Consider the following 16,913-nt stretch of genomic DNA (forward strand, 5'->3'; position numbering starts at 1 on the left):
TTTTTTTTCCACTGAAAGATCTCCGCGTGAAGCAACGTATTCCTGAAGTCAGCATTTTATCTTCAGTGAAATCCGGTTCGTGGCAGCACAAGGCCTCTGCAGAACGGGGACCAGTTTTCAGTGTGAACTGGATTAATCAGTTCGCACCAAAGACGATTTCTTTTGGTGTCATCGCTTGTATCGTCGCCATTCTCCAAGGAGAACGTGCTCACATCTCGTCACTTGTGGACCTGAGCAGGAGACACATCCCACCTCCCGCCTCCACCCCGTCCCTTCCCCGCTTCTTTCCTCTTTCCGCTAAATTTGAAATGTTTGTGTAAGCTATGTAGCTCTATTTGTCTCTAAGTGCTCTCATGTCCCTCTTCTGTCCCTTATTCCCAAAACGGTTCACCTGTGCAGCTTGTGTTGAAATGTTCTGTTAAGGCACAAAGACAAACAACTGCTATCTGATACTGCCATCAAGGAATTTGTCGGTGAAATCTGTCGGACGGTTTAAAGAGGTCGATGGTGAAAATGGTAAAAAAAACAAAAAAAGTAGTGTGTTTGTGTGTGTGAGTGGACATGTGAGCCCTGTGGCAAGTGACGGGTTGTACCAAACGCTGGCCAAGGAGAGGGGGGATTCATTGTGATGTCTGTAGAACATGCAGTTTTCCCTCTTTTTTTGTTTTTTTGAGCCAGTATAGTGATCCGGTTAAAAAAAATGTGAATTCTTTTTACGTCTGGATGAAGTGTTAAGTGATGAAAAGGAGGAGTTTTAAAAAGAAGATTAACTCCTTTAAAAGATAAGCCAGTGAGAAGATGAAAGCGTTTGCAAATGGCGCCCTCTAATGTTTACTGCTGGACCTTTTTTTTTTTTCTTCCCCCACCGGAAACTCTGTGTATGTGTGTGTTTGTGTTTACATGCATTTGCGTGCTCCTTACATTGATATTGTACTAAACATCCAGAAAGGAAAGCGAGTCGGTGCTGAGATGGAGGAAGTTTTGGTACTTTTTGTTTTTTAAATGGAATTGAAGTTAACTATTAACACCAATACTACCAATGTTACTACCAATGTCCAATGAGGCAAAATACTACCACAAAAAGCCACAAGGGAAACAGCCAATGGATTGTGCGCTTTATGTACTTTTTGTAGACTTTTATTTCTGAGGTTTAGACCAAGAAAACAACTCTACTGTACTTGAACAGCGTGCGTTGGGTGGTGCTTGGATTTAGAAGGATTGTGACTGCCGGATCAACCATTTGCATCATGACCTGTAACTGCATGAATCCTTCCGACGTGTCATTGTTGTCAAAGTTTACATTATTGGTCCTGAGGTACATAAAACTCTTCTCTTCTCTTCTCTTCTCTTCTCTTCTCTTCTCTTCTCTTCTCTTCTCTTCTCTTCTCTTCTCGTCAGTTAATCCAGGTAAAGGGCTTGAAAAAGGCATTTGACTCACTTCCCCTCTTTCTGACATGTATAATGCTAAGTCACCTTCTGTCCCGCTGTATAGTGTTTCGCAGTAGTGGCTGTTTTTGGTCTCCTTTTTGTGTGTTTTTGTTTTTAAACTGTAGTGCAGTTCTAACATCGCCAGTCTTTACTTGGAAATGAAATGTCAATTCTAAACATTGGCCCCTCTCTTGCTTGTAATCTGGGGACAAAACTTAATCATTTGCTTCTTTTCATTTGCTTATTTCTAATATTTTCTGTGATTGCCTGTCGCCGCTTAAAATATATGTCGGGGGGAGGGGGGGGGAAACCTTTCGATTGTAGATATTGACCTGTAAATAGTTTTTAAATGTACAAAATTGTTTGGCTTCATTTTCATGTTTATGATCACGTATGTAATTTATGCAGCTGATTATTTTCTAATGGAGTAGACCTGCTATATTGTGATACTACTGTACGTTCCGTTGGTTTGATTTGGCCGGGTGGTGGACGCACTTCTCATCCTGGTGTTTCGCCAAACTGATTCATCGTTATCCCGCCACCCGCTATGAATTTGTACAAATCACCTGATTATTATTATTATTATGATTATGATTATTATTATTGAGCATGGATTTATATGGACCTAACATATGATAAACATTGTGATTCTACAATCTTATGGTCTTGTTGTTTCTACAGTTCCTTCATTTCATCTGTGTCATATAATATCACATAATCAGAAGCACACACTTCAGAAAATATGCACAGTTCCAGGATCAAACTCACCTTTATTTGAAGTTTAGTATAGTTTTAGTAAAGTTTACTGTTTCATATGGTAAAAATAAGTAAATAAATAAATGTCATACTATCAAGAAGTCATTGTACTGACATGCCAGGTAATTTAAAAATTGCATCACTGCATATTTATTTCTAAAGAAAATACTCTGCACATGTAATAAGAATGCAATGGTGTCTTACATATCAATATGCGAATCAAGCTTGATTATTATGCAACCAAACATCAGCCAGACTTTACCGTGTACAGCTTGTATCTGTGTGATATCCCTGCAGGTCTCAGGCATGCTTAAGAAATTCTAAGGGCAAACATGACCCACAGAAAAATCTCCAGTCGAGTTCATGTGTTCTGACAGTATCGCTTTCAGGCTGCAGCTTCATAACAAACTACAGTGATACAGTTATGTAATAAAAATGGTAAAACTTGTCCTCTGAATCAAAATGTAAGCAGTGTTTCTAACAAAAAGCTTCAGGAAAAAGACGATTCACATGCAGCGAATTGTCTGCTTCCACCAGTTGATGGAAAACAAATCACTGAGCTGTTCATAAGAGCTGGACCAGAGGGACGTGCTGCCTTTTCTCTGATGACCTGTGATGACTGGAGAGCCGTCACCTTTCACAGCAAAGAAACAGTGACGAGAGCAGAAAGTTCTGGCCGACACGGAACCACTAATTACCGGACTGGCAGCTACATGCTGTCTTCCTGTGCGTCTCTACATCACTCTGTGTAATTATCTTCCTCTAAATCTTCCTGCTGTGTCATTTTCTGTGCGTTCTCTGAATAACCTTTTCAATACACGTGTCCTCTATATTTTTCTTCTTCTCCTCCTCCTGTACCTCTATCTCCGTCTTGCTCTCTCTTGCATGCTCATTTATTGTCTGTATGTTTCATTTTTTTCTCTCTCTCCCTCCTTTTTTTTTTTTTCATCTCCGCTGACATTTCCAGTCCAGTGACTTCAGAAACAAACAGCACAGGCTGTAATTCTCGCTGCCGTAGAGTCTGCTTTCCGCTGGAAGCAAAGAAAACGACCAAGGACAGCTCATTAACGAGCCATTGTTCACTTCTCGGTGCGCCGGGATCAGCTTGGTTACTGATAATTTCAAAAGGGCGGCGAGTCTTATTTTCTGTCTGAAAGTGAGTTAAATTTTAACCGAAGGGCTGTTACGGCTGACTGAGAAAGCCGGCGTCGTTTTAAAAAAGCAAACACAGCCCACATCAGATGATGAATTCAGTGGGCAGAAACGGTTCATAAGGGAACCAGTGAAAAGACATGTGTGCAGGCTGAGGAGAGCTAATGAGTTAAAGAACCAGACTGTTTAATGGGCTACACACAGACACCACATCTTGAATAAATACCCTGACTCTCAAGTGATAAATCGTGATAATAAATGTCTTTATTTGGGAATTTCTGTTCCAGACCAGCACCATAATCACGGTTACCCATCAAACACCCAGCACATGCTACAGAGCTCAAACTTCAAACACGACCGAGTTTCTTCTTCATTCGATGTTTCGACATGTCACTTTCCTTCAATCAGCCTCACAAATAGCCCGTCTTCATCGATCGCATACGTTTGCACAAGCCAATCTTGGAATATGTGCAGTGAAATTTATTCTCACAATGTGATGTTTTGCAGGCACATCGATCTTGTTTTGCACCTTGCAAAGTTCCCCGGCGAATACAGGAATACATAAGCCTTGTTCATTCGAAACGCTACCAAAGTACTTTTGTAGACAAGGTGTAATAAATTCTGTTGTTTCTGAGAGAAGAAAAGTAACACAAATAAGGAATAAATGGAATGCCCTTCATTTGAAAACCAGGCTGGAGGCATCGTGCCACCGTACTGCATCTATCCTGTGATGTGCACAGTAAACTGAATGTAAAGAGGTTGAATTCATTTATTTGCATTTAGATCAGACGAAATGGTCAGCATTCTGTATTTAAAAACAGGCTCAGCTTATAAATCTTTCTTGCAGTGGTAGGAAAATTTATACTATTTTTTTTTTATAATTATCTAGTATTGGTTCTTCTTGTTTACATGATGTCTTGCTGGTGCTGTGTGGACTCACTGACAACCTGAGGAGAACAAAAAAAACAGAAAGAGAGATACTGTAAATGATAGCAGAGGCGATAAAAAGAAGGAAAAAAAAATGCAGTGTTTGCTGACAATATGTGAGCAAATTTCTCGTCGACAGTGAGCAGCCTGATACCGATGCTACCGGTGTTCAACATTCAGTGCAGGTGTTGCTCAGAGTGAAGTGCTGTGCAGGGACCAACCGGCAGTGAAGCTGCTGCTTGTTCAAGGAAGCCGGAGTTGCAAACTTTTATTCAAAGTGTCTATGCAGGGTCAGTGCAAACTACAAGATTTGGAGGAAAGCTTCTGGAAAAGCCTGTTTTTCTGCCACGTGTGAACATAAGACATGAAAAAACAGAAGGTGGGGAACAAATCGAGGCCACAAGGGGGGATTTTCTTTTTAAATCTGGTAGTTTGCTTCAACCCGGTGATGTGAGAGGATGATAGAAGGTGAATACTGGAACCAGACTTACACTTTGAGCGCCCTGGCTCATAGAATACTTCATCTGGGTAAGAATATAATAAGGAAATATGATTTGGTTGAAAACATATCAATGCTACTGGTTCTGTTTGTCTAAAGACATCTTTAAAAGTGTGTTCTCGTGTGTATTTATTGGTGTGCAGATGTGTGTGTGAGTTCAGACCTCTCCATCGCGGGTCTCGATGGTCTTGATGAGAACAGTTTTCTTGGAGTGAACCTCTGATCCGCGCTGATGTTGGGACTCAGGACTGGTCTCTGGAAGACACACATTCACACATGCAGATCTTACACCATCCCACACATTAAGCTTTCCTGCAGCTACACTGAGGTAATTCAGTCTAAAGACACCCATCTTTACTTAGGATTTCTCTCAGAAGGGTCAGTCTTATTTTAATCGAAGCAGCCACAAAACAAACACGAGGCTTTGGCAGGGATTACTTCTACATTTCAAGTGTAAACCCATCAAACAAACAGCCAAGACTGTGTGATTATTGATGTGTGGTTTGTTCTGTGAATCAAGGAGCCGTGATGGTCTATGGCGTGTCACATATCCCCACACAGTGGTCACAATGCGCCACTGCAGGCGCACTAATACCCTCAAAATAACACCTACCATATACAGTCACAGGCTATAATTAGTCTTTTTTTTATCTCTTCAATGACTCATCTGGAACGTATAATAGATTTTTTTTATTATGTGTGGAAGGAAGAATGGATACTAATCCTCCTACCTCTGAATCCAATGGAGGAGTAGGCAGACTGCACAGGCATAGTGGTGGTGATCCTGAAGAGAGAATGCACACATTTGCATTACAAGACAGTAAAAAGGATGACGTAGTATATTACTGGCTAAAAAGAAAGTCAAATAGTTATAGGACTGCCATGCACAAACCTGCTCTCCTCTCCCTCCAGCAGCTTGCGATAGGTGGCAATTTCAATATCCAGGGCCATCTTCACATTGAGCAGGTCCTGGTACTCCCTCAGGTGGCGGGCCATGTCGTCCTTTAAATCAGTGGAGAAAAGCGTGATGAGAAATCGATGACAAAAAAGTGTTTATAAAACCCCTAAATCCAGCATCACTTCTATGCCGCTCGTGTTATCCGTCGTGAAACATCTAAGCCTATTACCTTCATTTTAGCGATATCTTCCTCCAGCCTTGCAATTGTATCCTGGTACCCTGAAGCCTCGCGGCCCATGCGATCCTCCATATCTCTCATCTGGCGCAGCAGAGACTCGTTCTGCAGGGAAACGGAGAGATGAAGTTATGAAGCCTAAAATGGAATGAAAGCAACTGAAAGGAGGGAGATTAGGGCCGCGTGTCTGAGCAGAAAATGTGCCCGAAAGAGGGAAAAAAACGCCACAAATCAGATCAGTGAAGTGGAACAAAGTGAGACGAGGTGCGGCGGATGCTCACGGTGCCCTTGAGTGAGTCGATCTCGCAGGTGTAGGACTGGATCTGGTGCCTGTACTCCATGCTCTCCTGCTTGGCCTGGCGCAGCGCATCGTTGTTCTTGTTCACGGCCTGGTTCAGATCAGACACCTGACGAGAGAGAGGACGAGGTTTTAGCAGCGCAACAGCTAAAGTAGACCATCTGGTGGGTTATATATATGTGTGTGTGTGTGTGTGTGTGTGTGTGTGTGTGTGTACTCCCTCCCTACCTTGGACTTGTACCAGTCTTCAGCCTCTGCAATGTTCTTGGCAGCGATGGCCTCGTACTGCATGCGGATGTCTCTCAGAGCAGCGGTCAGGTCAGGTTTGGACATGTCCATCTGGATCTGCACCTGAGTGTCCTGTATCTGGCTCTGCAGCTCACGGATCTCCTGCAAGGTGAAGGAAAAAACAAACAGGGTTTTGTTTTGTTTTTAGGATTTTCTAGAGAAAGAAGCAGCTCGCAAAGTTCTTATTTCAGCCATGCCTGCGTTAATAATTAATGTCGAAACCACATCAACAACTAAAATTACTCTGCAATGGAAATTCTAAAACAGGAATCAACAGAACATCAGATCAATGGCATTTCCATACAGACGAAGTATAAAATGCAACACGAAATGCGCCCAACCGTGCATTAATGCAACAGGCTAATTTAGCATTGTGGGGCTAGAATTTTTAAAATTGGTAAGCTTTAGTTGCACTCAGCTGCCTTCTTGTCCAACCAAAAGCTATATTTAGCTTTGCATCTGTTCACAGACACACACACTCTTTCTCTCCGCCACACACAGCTGACAAACAGCTGACATGCTCCCTTCAACCAATCAGCAGCTCAGCATTTCTGAGAGGTCAAAGTTGAGACAAAGAAGACAAAATGACAGGAAGGGAACTCAGCTGTGCCGACATGTGTGTGGCTCAGCGTCTCGTTTGATGTCTGCGAATGAATGTTTTAGTGAAGCTTCGGTTCTGCAGGAACTATACGCATTTTCTTTACACCGATAGAGAGAGTGTGTGAGTGTGTGAATCGGCGTATTCATTGTGTTTTAACATCAGCGGGTGTGTTCGAGTGTGAAATATCTGATCCCTTGAAGATTTGCATGCCTGCCGAGACTCAGATCTGATATTACGGCGCGGTATATCATCTCAGAGAGGTGTTATATGATGCAACACACACCATCCTAGTGACACACATACTGCACACACATACAGTAGACGTAGCGGCCTCGTTGCCAGACAAAAAAAAAAGAAATGAGCAAACCTCTTCATGGATCTTCTTGAGGAAGCCAATCTCCTCTTGAAGACTCTCAATGCGTCTTTCCAGGTCCAGCCTGGCCAGAGTGGCATTGTCAACATCCTGGATACAATCACAGAAACACAAAAAAAACACACTGACATCCAGCCGTAAAGGCAGAAATATACAGCGAGAACAGAAAATTGAGAAAGTTGTGCAAGCGACCGAAGGGGGAATGAGACTGAAGGAAAGTTTCTGTTTACTTCAGGCTTTGAGGGGGGAAAATGACTGAGATATAAAGGAGCGATTTTATGGAAATAGAAGACGTACGGCTCTGAAAGCAGACAGGTTGTTCTCAGCCTCTTCCTTCTGGTGAATCTCTTCTTGAAGTCTGGGAGGAGTGACAGCAACATACAAAGAGGAAAAGAGCACAAAAAAAGAAAAGAGGAAAGTTGAAACAAAAGTGGATACAAACTGTGTGTGAGAGCATCGCTTCTTCCCCGGGGGACCACTTAGTAGACAGCTAACCTAGTTACCACTTGTCATTCCTCCAGCCTCTCTGCTCTTTTCTACACTAAACTTTTATTTGCACCCGCATCCACACTCGCTTTTAGAGTCCTAAAGCTGTGGGGCAGCTGCTGTCACACTGTCAGGAGTCAGAAGGGCAATAGAGGCCTTGTCCTTGGCTGGTTCTAGAATTAGCATTTCACTGTGCAATTTGAACAACTTGAGAATGTGCGGGGAAACAAAATGCATCCGTGCAACGTGTGCATCCTCCTATAGACACCTTTGCAGACAGCAGAGCAGGTGGGAGTGACTGGTAGCATTTTGCAGATTAGAATGATGTCACGGTTCATGGAAGTGTTTGGTAAAAAAACGCCTCGGAGTGCGTTTGTGTGCGTCTGCATTGTAAATGTTTGCAGGCGGGAGGTCTGTGCGTGCGTTTTGATCTCAGCGAGCGTAGCAGGTGCTTTGGAAAGGTTCACTCGGCGCTCCAGGCAACAGTTTAAAAAGGACTGATAAACAGAAAGCCAAGAGTGAGAGTGTGCGGCGCTGCACGCGTGAACTGGAAGCTGTGTGTGTTTTGATACAGACTTTAAGTGCTGTTGCAGTGACAGAAATCTAAATTCACTGAGCTGACCCAGTAGCCACAAATAGACTATTCAGAGAGACCCACCCCCCCATCGCACTAAAGCTCCTCTCTCTGTGTATCTGCTCGCAGTGAGTTTGGCGGACTGGCTTTCGGAATTTAAAAATTTTGGTCCACTTTTTACTCGTATTCTCTTTGTAAGCTCGCTCACAGACGAGCAGACGGCGCATATACATCTGTTCTTTCTCGTCTGTCTGCTTCTCTCACCGTCTGACTGCCTGAAACTTTATCCGTCTGTCTGAATCCACTTCATCGCTACGAGCCTGCGAGTCTGTCTCTCTCTTCGTTTTCCTCTGCTAAGTCTCTCGTGAATAAATTATAAAACACCTTTTGTAAAAAGCTGTTGGACCGTAGCACTCACTCAAGTATGCCTATTCTCAAATCTCTCCTTTGTTACTCTGTTGTTTCCCTATTCTCCGAAAGACGAGAGACGTCCTCTGGAAATCAACGATCTGTCTTTGATGCCACAAGCTGGTGTGCTTTTTGTTTTTTTTTACTGCTTTCATTGCATAGATTAAATCTAATATTTCAAAGCCTGCTCTTTTAGCACTCTCCAGCGTTCCATATTTTTTACATTTTCTCATCCTACAAAATCTAATAATGTGCCTTTAATAACAATGGGGTCCAAGGGGTCCCAGGATAGATCTACAACACCTCTGTAATACAAATGTTCGTTTGATTTTGGTGTTTTATTCTTGAGATGCTGTCATTACAGGAAACACCACAAAACTGAAGAGTTTATCTGCCCAGGCCTCCAAAAAGTCTTCAAGTGGGAGAATCAGTGACAAGAACATCACTTTTGTTTAGATCTAACAATAAAAATATTAGAAGAAGGGAGATGATTGCTTTTATTTAAAAGGTCACAAGTCAAGAAGGTTGAAACTCTTTAAGGTTCAAGTTGTTCTAACTGATTGTAGAATGTGTCAGAGGCCCTGCCAGGACTATGCAGCTGCTGTTTGTCTTTCTGGTTAGTCTCTTGCTCGTCTAACAGAGTGTCTTCTGGAAACCATAACCATAAAACCCAAAACCTTTTCTCACCATCCAATTATCCACGTATACGTACAGTTCCCTTCATGTAAGCTTACCTGAGCTTGAGTTTCTGCAGGTCGTCAGCCAGGTTGTCTCTCTCCACCTCCACTCTGGCGCGCTGGTTGGAGATGGCCTCGATCTGCCTCCTCAGCTCCCTCATCTCCTCCTCGTACATCTCAGCGACGCGCCCGGGCCCCTCGCGGCCCCTCAGCTTCTCGATCTCCACCGTCAGCGCCGCATTCTGCTGCTCCAGGAAGCGCACCTTCTCGATGTAGCTGGCGAAGCGGTCGTTCAGGTGCTGGAGCTCGGCCTTCTCGTTGGTCCTTGTGTTGAGGAAGTCCTGGTTCATGGCATCTGCCAGGTTGAAGTCGAGTTTCTCGCCGGAGAAGGTGCGCATGGCTTTGGAGGAGCCGAACCCTGCTCCCCCGGCGCCGGAGGACACCCTGTAGCTGGAGAAGGAGGGAGAACCGGTGCTCTTGACCTCGTAGACTCTGGAGGACATGTGGCTGGAAGAGGAGCTGCGGCCTCCTCCTCCTGCAGAGGAGAAGAGGGACGACATCGGGGTCGCACTGATGCCGGAGCCGAAGGTTCGGCGGTACGAGGAGGCGGACTGAGCGGAGGCGGAGTAGGACTTGCTCATGGCTGGTCGACTGGTTGCTTGGCTTGTGGTTTGGATGGAGCCGCTTCAGCTGCTGAGACCCAACTGTCCTACTGGGCAACTGGGAGGGAAACTAAGTAAAGAAATGCCAGGCACCGAGCGCAACTATTTGTAGATTCACCACACCCACTCCTACCCCCAACCCCTCCTCCATGGCATCCCTCTATTCACCCAGTCTGTACTCCCACGTCGCCACCCCTCCACTGTGCTGCAACCCCATTTGCCCTTAATGACACTTTTGACAACATTTTAAATCAGGATTTCCCCGTGGGAGTTGGATTTCCCCAGTGGAAGTTCTTCCACTGCTGTCCTAGGTTACAGGTTACTTTAATCTAGCCATCGGAAAATTATAAAGGAGTGCTCACGTGAAAAACTGTGCACAAATTTAGCTGCTGCTTGGCTACTTTAGCATAATTGCACTTGCAACTCCAATGTTTACTGCAGCACCTTAACATACTGTTCTGCTAAATGAACGTCTCATAGCACTTTGACATATTGGGCTCCTCCTTCAATATTTTATGGTACTTGTCTTTTAGCAAATCTCTATTTATTATATTATTTTTTTACTCTTTTAACCTACTGTTGACTGTTTTCTGTAGATAAATGACAAGTAAATCTTGAATATTTTGATAATTTTAGATTTTGTTCTTCTGTTTAAGTTGCTGTTGAAATCTACAGCCCAAGAATCGAACTCAATGCCTTTTTATTGACCTGACAAATCAAATTTAAGTTGCATTAATACCGTCTTGCATAAATCTGATCCGGTCCGACTGTTGCTTCCAAGACATTTTTGTGATCACTTTACTGCACAGTCTCTGGACGTGTCACCCGTTTGATTAAAGGCCTTCACCCTGTTCAGTCAATCATCTTTAATCCAGCCTTTCTTTTCTCCTCATACCTCGCCCCTCTCGGTCGCGCCTGTTGCCAGCCCTTGATTCAGCTGTCGATGGGGTCCGGTTTCAGCTGCATGAAAGACGGCCTTCTGTAAGTGTGTCCCGGATGCTTACATGACTGAGTGAATGAGAGAGTGAGTCAGCCAGTGTCTGCATTTCTGTGCAGGAACTCTCATGTGGGAAGTTGTTACAGAGACAGTGTGGACTAACACTATATGCATCATATGAGTCATCACCTGGTTTACTTTGGCATAATTTTGGCAAAGCGTCACTCAGTTAAACTAAACTTAATTCAGTTTAACTCCAGTTAAATGGAGGTAAAGACTCTTCCTGTTAAGACTAGCAGCTGATATCAAAACCCTAAAATCCAATAATTAAACCCCCGAACATGCAAAACATATGTTTAGCACTTTTCTAATCCTGCACGTCAGAATTTATTATATACAATATTTGATTTACTGCCACACCATAGCTATAGAGTTACAAAGGAGTTATGTGTTTTTCCTTGGTTATATAAGAAGCAGCATAGTTGGACTAATGCAGCCGCTGCCAGGAAGGTCACACACTCGACTTTGTCATTAGAGCTCTGCACTGGACACCGTGAGTGGGTGGACAAATCAGCGCATATCAGCCATGCACTGTCCAGTCTGATGCATTGCTGGGACGCCCCTACATCTTTATCCATCTTCGTAATATCCGCTCATAAAGCTGTTATTACCAGCCTAGTTACGAGGTGCCTAGTTACACAGACATAGCGGAGAATTGTGTTTCTGAGTCCAACGCTTTGGTTAATTTTGGCTAAACTAAATATCATCTGGCGAGCAGCGAGGATGAAGGCTCCCGGAATATGATGCGTGTAATTGCAAGGATGCGTGTTTACCTGTTAGAGAGGGAGAGAACGTGAGTGTTTGAATGAGTGCTGCTGGTCTTTAACAGACATGGCCTATCTCAGACATGCAGGCCTGCAGCTAAAAGCAGGCCCAGACTTGTGAGGCATATCTAGCCTGCCTCGTGCCATAACTGTGTGACCAGCTGTGTGTTTATGTGTTAAAAGTAATGATGTTAATGACGCCTCTAGAGCAGTAGGATGCAAAATATTCATGCGAGAGCCACCCACCAACCAAACAATGCTCTCAATAGAGTGTAAAGATCTGGGCTTATATTATTTTATATTTTTGTTTGCCAAAAATCAAATCCTCCCCAGACCTTCAACACTTAAGAAAGGCATTAAATGTTTTTAAAAAAAATGGTGTTTACGTGTGTGTACGAGCGTCCACGGGTGTAGGCGTTGTAGTTGGCGGAATCATTGTGTGTGGTCATGCAGATATTTGCGTTTCACGGAGCACTGTGCATGTCAGCTGCTAGCGGTGTCAGCTCTATTTTTAGATTTCCCGACTGAACTCCACTGGACGGACGATAAAGCGCAACACCTTCAATAAAAAAAAAACAGAGAGTAATGTGCCAGTTTTTACTGACACACTGTGAGGTAAATATAGTCACGATTAAATATCAAATGACTAAAAGATTTGTTTTAAATCGGGTGATTACGCCTATCAATTCATCCCAGGTCATTTTACAGTCAGTAAGAGCAGCTGAATGTATATAAAGATGGACAAACCCTATCGTGATGTCACGTATAGGTTTCCTGAAGAGCAGTTTTGAAGCTTAGTGTGGCGGCTCCAGCTGTCGCCATCTTGGTAGCGCCTGACCCCTCCTAAGTCCTGGATGATTTAAGAATGAGGCATGAGTAGAAATGACAACTCTGGTCCATGAACTGTCCTGTGATCATATCCAGTCGTCCCTCAAAGCAGCCCCACCCTTAATTATGCATGCCTTCAAGTCTTAGAACAAATTAAATGGCCGACTCATATGAAAATTCTTTCATGAACAGAAATTCGCTGAAGACACCAAAACCATTGCCTGTACCGGGCTGTAAACGAGGTGATTTCTGCCATAAAGTTTGTCATTTTAACACTGAGGTCTATGGAGACTGATTTGTTTTTGGAGTCAGCCTCCAGTGGTCATTTGAGGAACTGCAGATTTTAACATTTCTGCACTGACTTTGTTTTCAGCCCAAGAAACTGCTGATCATTGAGAGCAAAGTTAAACACACTGCCACAGTTAGAGCAACATTTTTTGAACAATGTGAAATTATCCTGTCAATTTGCTAGTTTACTCAGGTGAGGTAAATGTAATGGGCTTGATGTCTTGTTAATATTCTAGGTAAATGTTTTTTTTTTTTTAATTTATTTATTGTACATAATGAAATGATAATCAGTCGGGATAGAAGGAAGGGATGGGACTGATCGGGACAGTCTTTGATGTCATGTTAAACCTTAAATATTTTGTTATTTTGCTTTGGGTAAGATTAAATCAGCTACATGAAGGCCACAGAATCAGTGGCTGCAGTGTTGTGATTTGGACTGAAACGTTTGAGTCAAGAAGCAGAACCCTGATAAGGCGGCACAGTGGAAAAGAAGTTAAAAGACTTTGTGGTCTTTACCTTTTAACACCATCTTGAAATAGAGGATGAGGATTTATTCAAATGTTTCCAAACCTATTGGATGGATTACCTTCAAATTTGATCAAACATTTGCATTTCCTATGAGCTTGAATTGCAAATGATCAAGATTTCATTTGGTTTAAGTCTTTATAACTGAATACCTGCACAACTCATATTTCCATCAGTCACAGCTTGTTTGTGTTTCATGGCTAATTAGCAAATGCTAGCATGCTGACACGCAAAACTAACAAAGAGTAAACATCAACTGCTCAACATCAGCATGCCAGCGTAGCCACTGAAGTACTACTCAGGCCTTTGTGACTGAACTTATCAGCCCTCTTTCCACAGCCATCAATTTGCTTGTTGCGGTGCCAAATGTACATGTGGTCTGAGTAAGATACTGAAAAGCCTTAACACACAACATATACTGAATATGAGTCATGTAGCCTATACCATATAACTCCTCATGTAACCGCACTCATACACCGGAAATTATACAGGACCTTTTCAGGGACGATGAGAAATCATCTGATAAGCGCATGATGTGACTGGACTGTGTTATCTGCTGAGATGACAGGACGAGTCATGCCGGTGTTTTCCAGTTGGACACCACATCATCGGTGCAGGACAGAGAGTGAGCCATGTGCGAGTTGCCAAACGCCCCCAGACTCAGAACTAACACACCCGTAACCTAGAAAACAAGACTCTTAAATTAGCACGCAGATCCCGGGACGGCTGGGAAAAGAGTTATCACACAGACACAGACACATGCACGCATCAGGTCTCAGAATATCAACAGCACATAGCAGCCAAACCCTATACTCAGCCATGTCATGATTCTGTTCTGGGAAGAGGATGTAGCATTGGAGTACGAAAATATCCCCACGTAATTCCCCCCAACTTTGTTGACTGAAGTTAATGTAATCACTGCGCAGTATAGCTCTCCTCGTTGTTACTGGATTCCTTATCGCCACATGAGTGAGCCGTATTTACAGATTTGGATTCTTATCAGTTCTGCAACACCCACAGGGAGGATTGCTCTCGAGTTTATTCTGCAGCACATGACAACGCCGCCAAACATACAGCCAGAGTCATAAAACTACTATCTTCAGCAACGAGAAGAACAGGGAGTCCTGCGACAGATGGTCTGGGTCCCTATGCAACCCCCACCCACCACCCACCACCCACTCCCCTGATCACAACATCATCAAGAAAGTCTGGGATTGCACGAAGAGACAGAAGCAACAGCGACTGAATTCGAAGGACTCTGCCAGGTTCTCTGGCCTGTGCGGTTCTCAGTGTTTTTCTGAAACATAGCAGAGACACTTGAAGAGTTAATTTGCAAAAACAGATGACTCCATTTTTGTAGATTTTCAGAAAACTTATTTTTTTTATTGTTTGCTTGAGATAATATCAACCAAACTGAAGCTGAGTGGATTTGAGTCAGTAGACATGACAAACATAGAGATAACCTAAGTTTTACTGATATTGTCTCAGGTAGATGATGGAGAAGTGGGTTTTCTGAAGGTCTGTGAAGATGGAGTTACCTGTTTTTGCAAATGGACTCTTCACGTCTTTGTGGATTTGTCCTACTCTCAGGAGAATAAACACATACAGCCTCCAGTCCAGCTTGTTGAGTCATGTGACAATGTGGTCATAGTGGAAATGTAATAAGAGTGAAAGATGGTTAAAAAAAAAGACCCTATTGTGTTTCAACAGGACTCAAATAGGACCTATAGGTGAGGAGGGGTCAGCAGGTTTCATCACACAGAATGCACGTCGCCCGGCAACCGACCAAACACGCGTACACACATGCCAAAGAGTTGAGCTGCTACTCAAGAGTGACACCATGACTAAAGGATGATAGTGAAGGAGAGGAAGAGAGAGCAGATGGACTGTGCATTGGTGTGATTGCATATCTGTGATTGCATGCAGGCGTACTGCACGGAAAAACTGGAACAACTTTATAGACGTGTTTTACAAGGAAACTCGCTCCAGACTTATTTTAGGTCTATCTTAGGCGAGATATGATATCAAAAGGCAGCAGCAGCAGCAGCACAATGTGCCTGAAATAGAGAGCAGCAGACTTCAAATCAAACCGTGTTATGTTTCACGAGTCACGCTAGACGGAAAGCTTTTTCATCAGACGGTGGTTGCCTCAGACTTCTGTCAGCGAAACGAGAACAATTTAATATTCGACACAAATAAGCCCTCAGGAGTTTGAGTCTATAACGCTGTGAGACCTTCTATTGGATGAAGACTGAAGCTTGACAGGTTAAAACAACTGAGCTGTTGGGAAACATGCAAAATCGTCCACAGGAAGCTGATTTTCTGATTATTAATGTTATTATTAATGTAACGTGCTGAGGACGAGGTAAACTTGTGGTTTGGAGGGGAGACCACTGATGCTGCTGTTCTGCACACACGCCATCTAAGGCGTGTTGGTCTGTCATGGGAGAGGAATCCCTCCACAGCTGTTCTTCCTGAAGTTTCTTCACTGGCTTTTTTTGTAAGGACAGCGGGTGAACAGATTGTAGAGCCTCTCGAGGCAAACTGGTGATTAGTCACAGTGAGCTGTATAAATAAAAGTGGCTTCAGTGCGTCTCAGTCTTATGCAACACGGTGCCAATAAACTTCATGTGTCTTAAATACTGTGTGCTACAGTTTTGTCTGTGTCTTGGATATTATTATTTTCACACGGCTACTGTCTATGCAGAGCAGAAGGCTTGTACGATCCGTCTCATCACCAAGCTGTGGGGTATATTTGTATCATGACCTGCATCTTGAATTGCAAAACAAAAAAGAGAGAGAAAAAGGTTTGTACCTGCAGCAGTGGTGTCAGGTGTTTAGCAAGAATCATTTCCAAGCGGCTGGTTTTCACAGACACAAGAGGGAGCAAGAGGACAACTAGACGAGATGAACCGCTGTGGCGCCGCTTCCTCCTGGGGATAAAGAGGTGCAGAGCCATATGTTCCAATTAGTTAGAACTCATCAAGTGCTTGCACCTACAATCTGGACATTCCTGACGCATGCAAAGTAACTTTAGGGGAAGAGAAAAACGTGGTGGGAAACTTATCTGTCTGCATGGCAACTGAAATGGTTTTAGAAATCAAATGTAAGAACATTATTCTAATTGTCAAAACTGGAAGTGTGTATTGAAACATCTGACTTTTTTAATAGAAACATATAATGTGAGCTGTGGTCTTACATGTTCTTTCACTTTCTTTTCAGGTTTGTAGGCTTGGAAATCTCATTTTA

General features: G+C 43.3%; 1 protein-coding gene across 1 annotated transcript; it reads right to left on the minus strand.

The window, feature by feature from the left end:
* Window positions 1–3,578: 3,578 nt before the first annotated feature.
* Window positions 3,579–10,341, minus strand: LOC103356779 (desmin-like). The gene is made up of 10 exons (XM_008281064.1): window positions 9,658–10,341; window positions 7,753–7,813; window positions 7,450–7,545; window positions 6,422–6,583; window positions 6,177–6,302; window positions 5,890–6,000; window positions 5,655–5,764; window positions 5,494–5,546; window positions 4,926–5,017; window positions 3,579–4,283 (listed from the first exon to the last, which is right to left on the minus strand). Exons 1-10 carry the CDS (start codon window positions 10,239–10,241, stop codon window positions 4,242–4,244), a joined length of 1,437 nt encoding a protein of 478 aa, XP_008279286.1. The 5' UTR covers window positions 10,242–10,341; the 3' UTR covers window positions 3,579–4,241.
* Window positions 10,342–16,913: the final 6,572 nt, after the last annotated feature.

This window comes from Stegastes partitus, unplaced genomic scaffold, assembly GCF_000690725.1.
Source record: "Stegastes partitus isolate 25-593 unplaced genomic scaffold, Stegastes_partitus-1.0.2 Scaffold221, whole genome shotgun sequence".
NCBI lineage: Eukaryota > Metazoa > Chordata > Actinopteri > Pomacentridae > Stegastes > Stegastes partitus.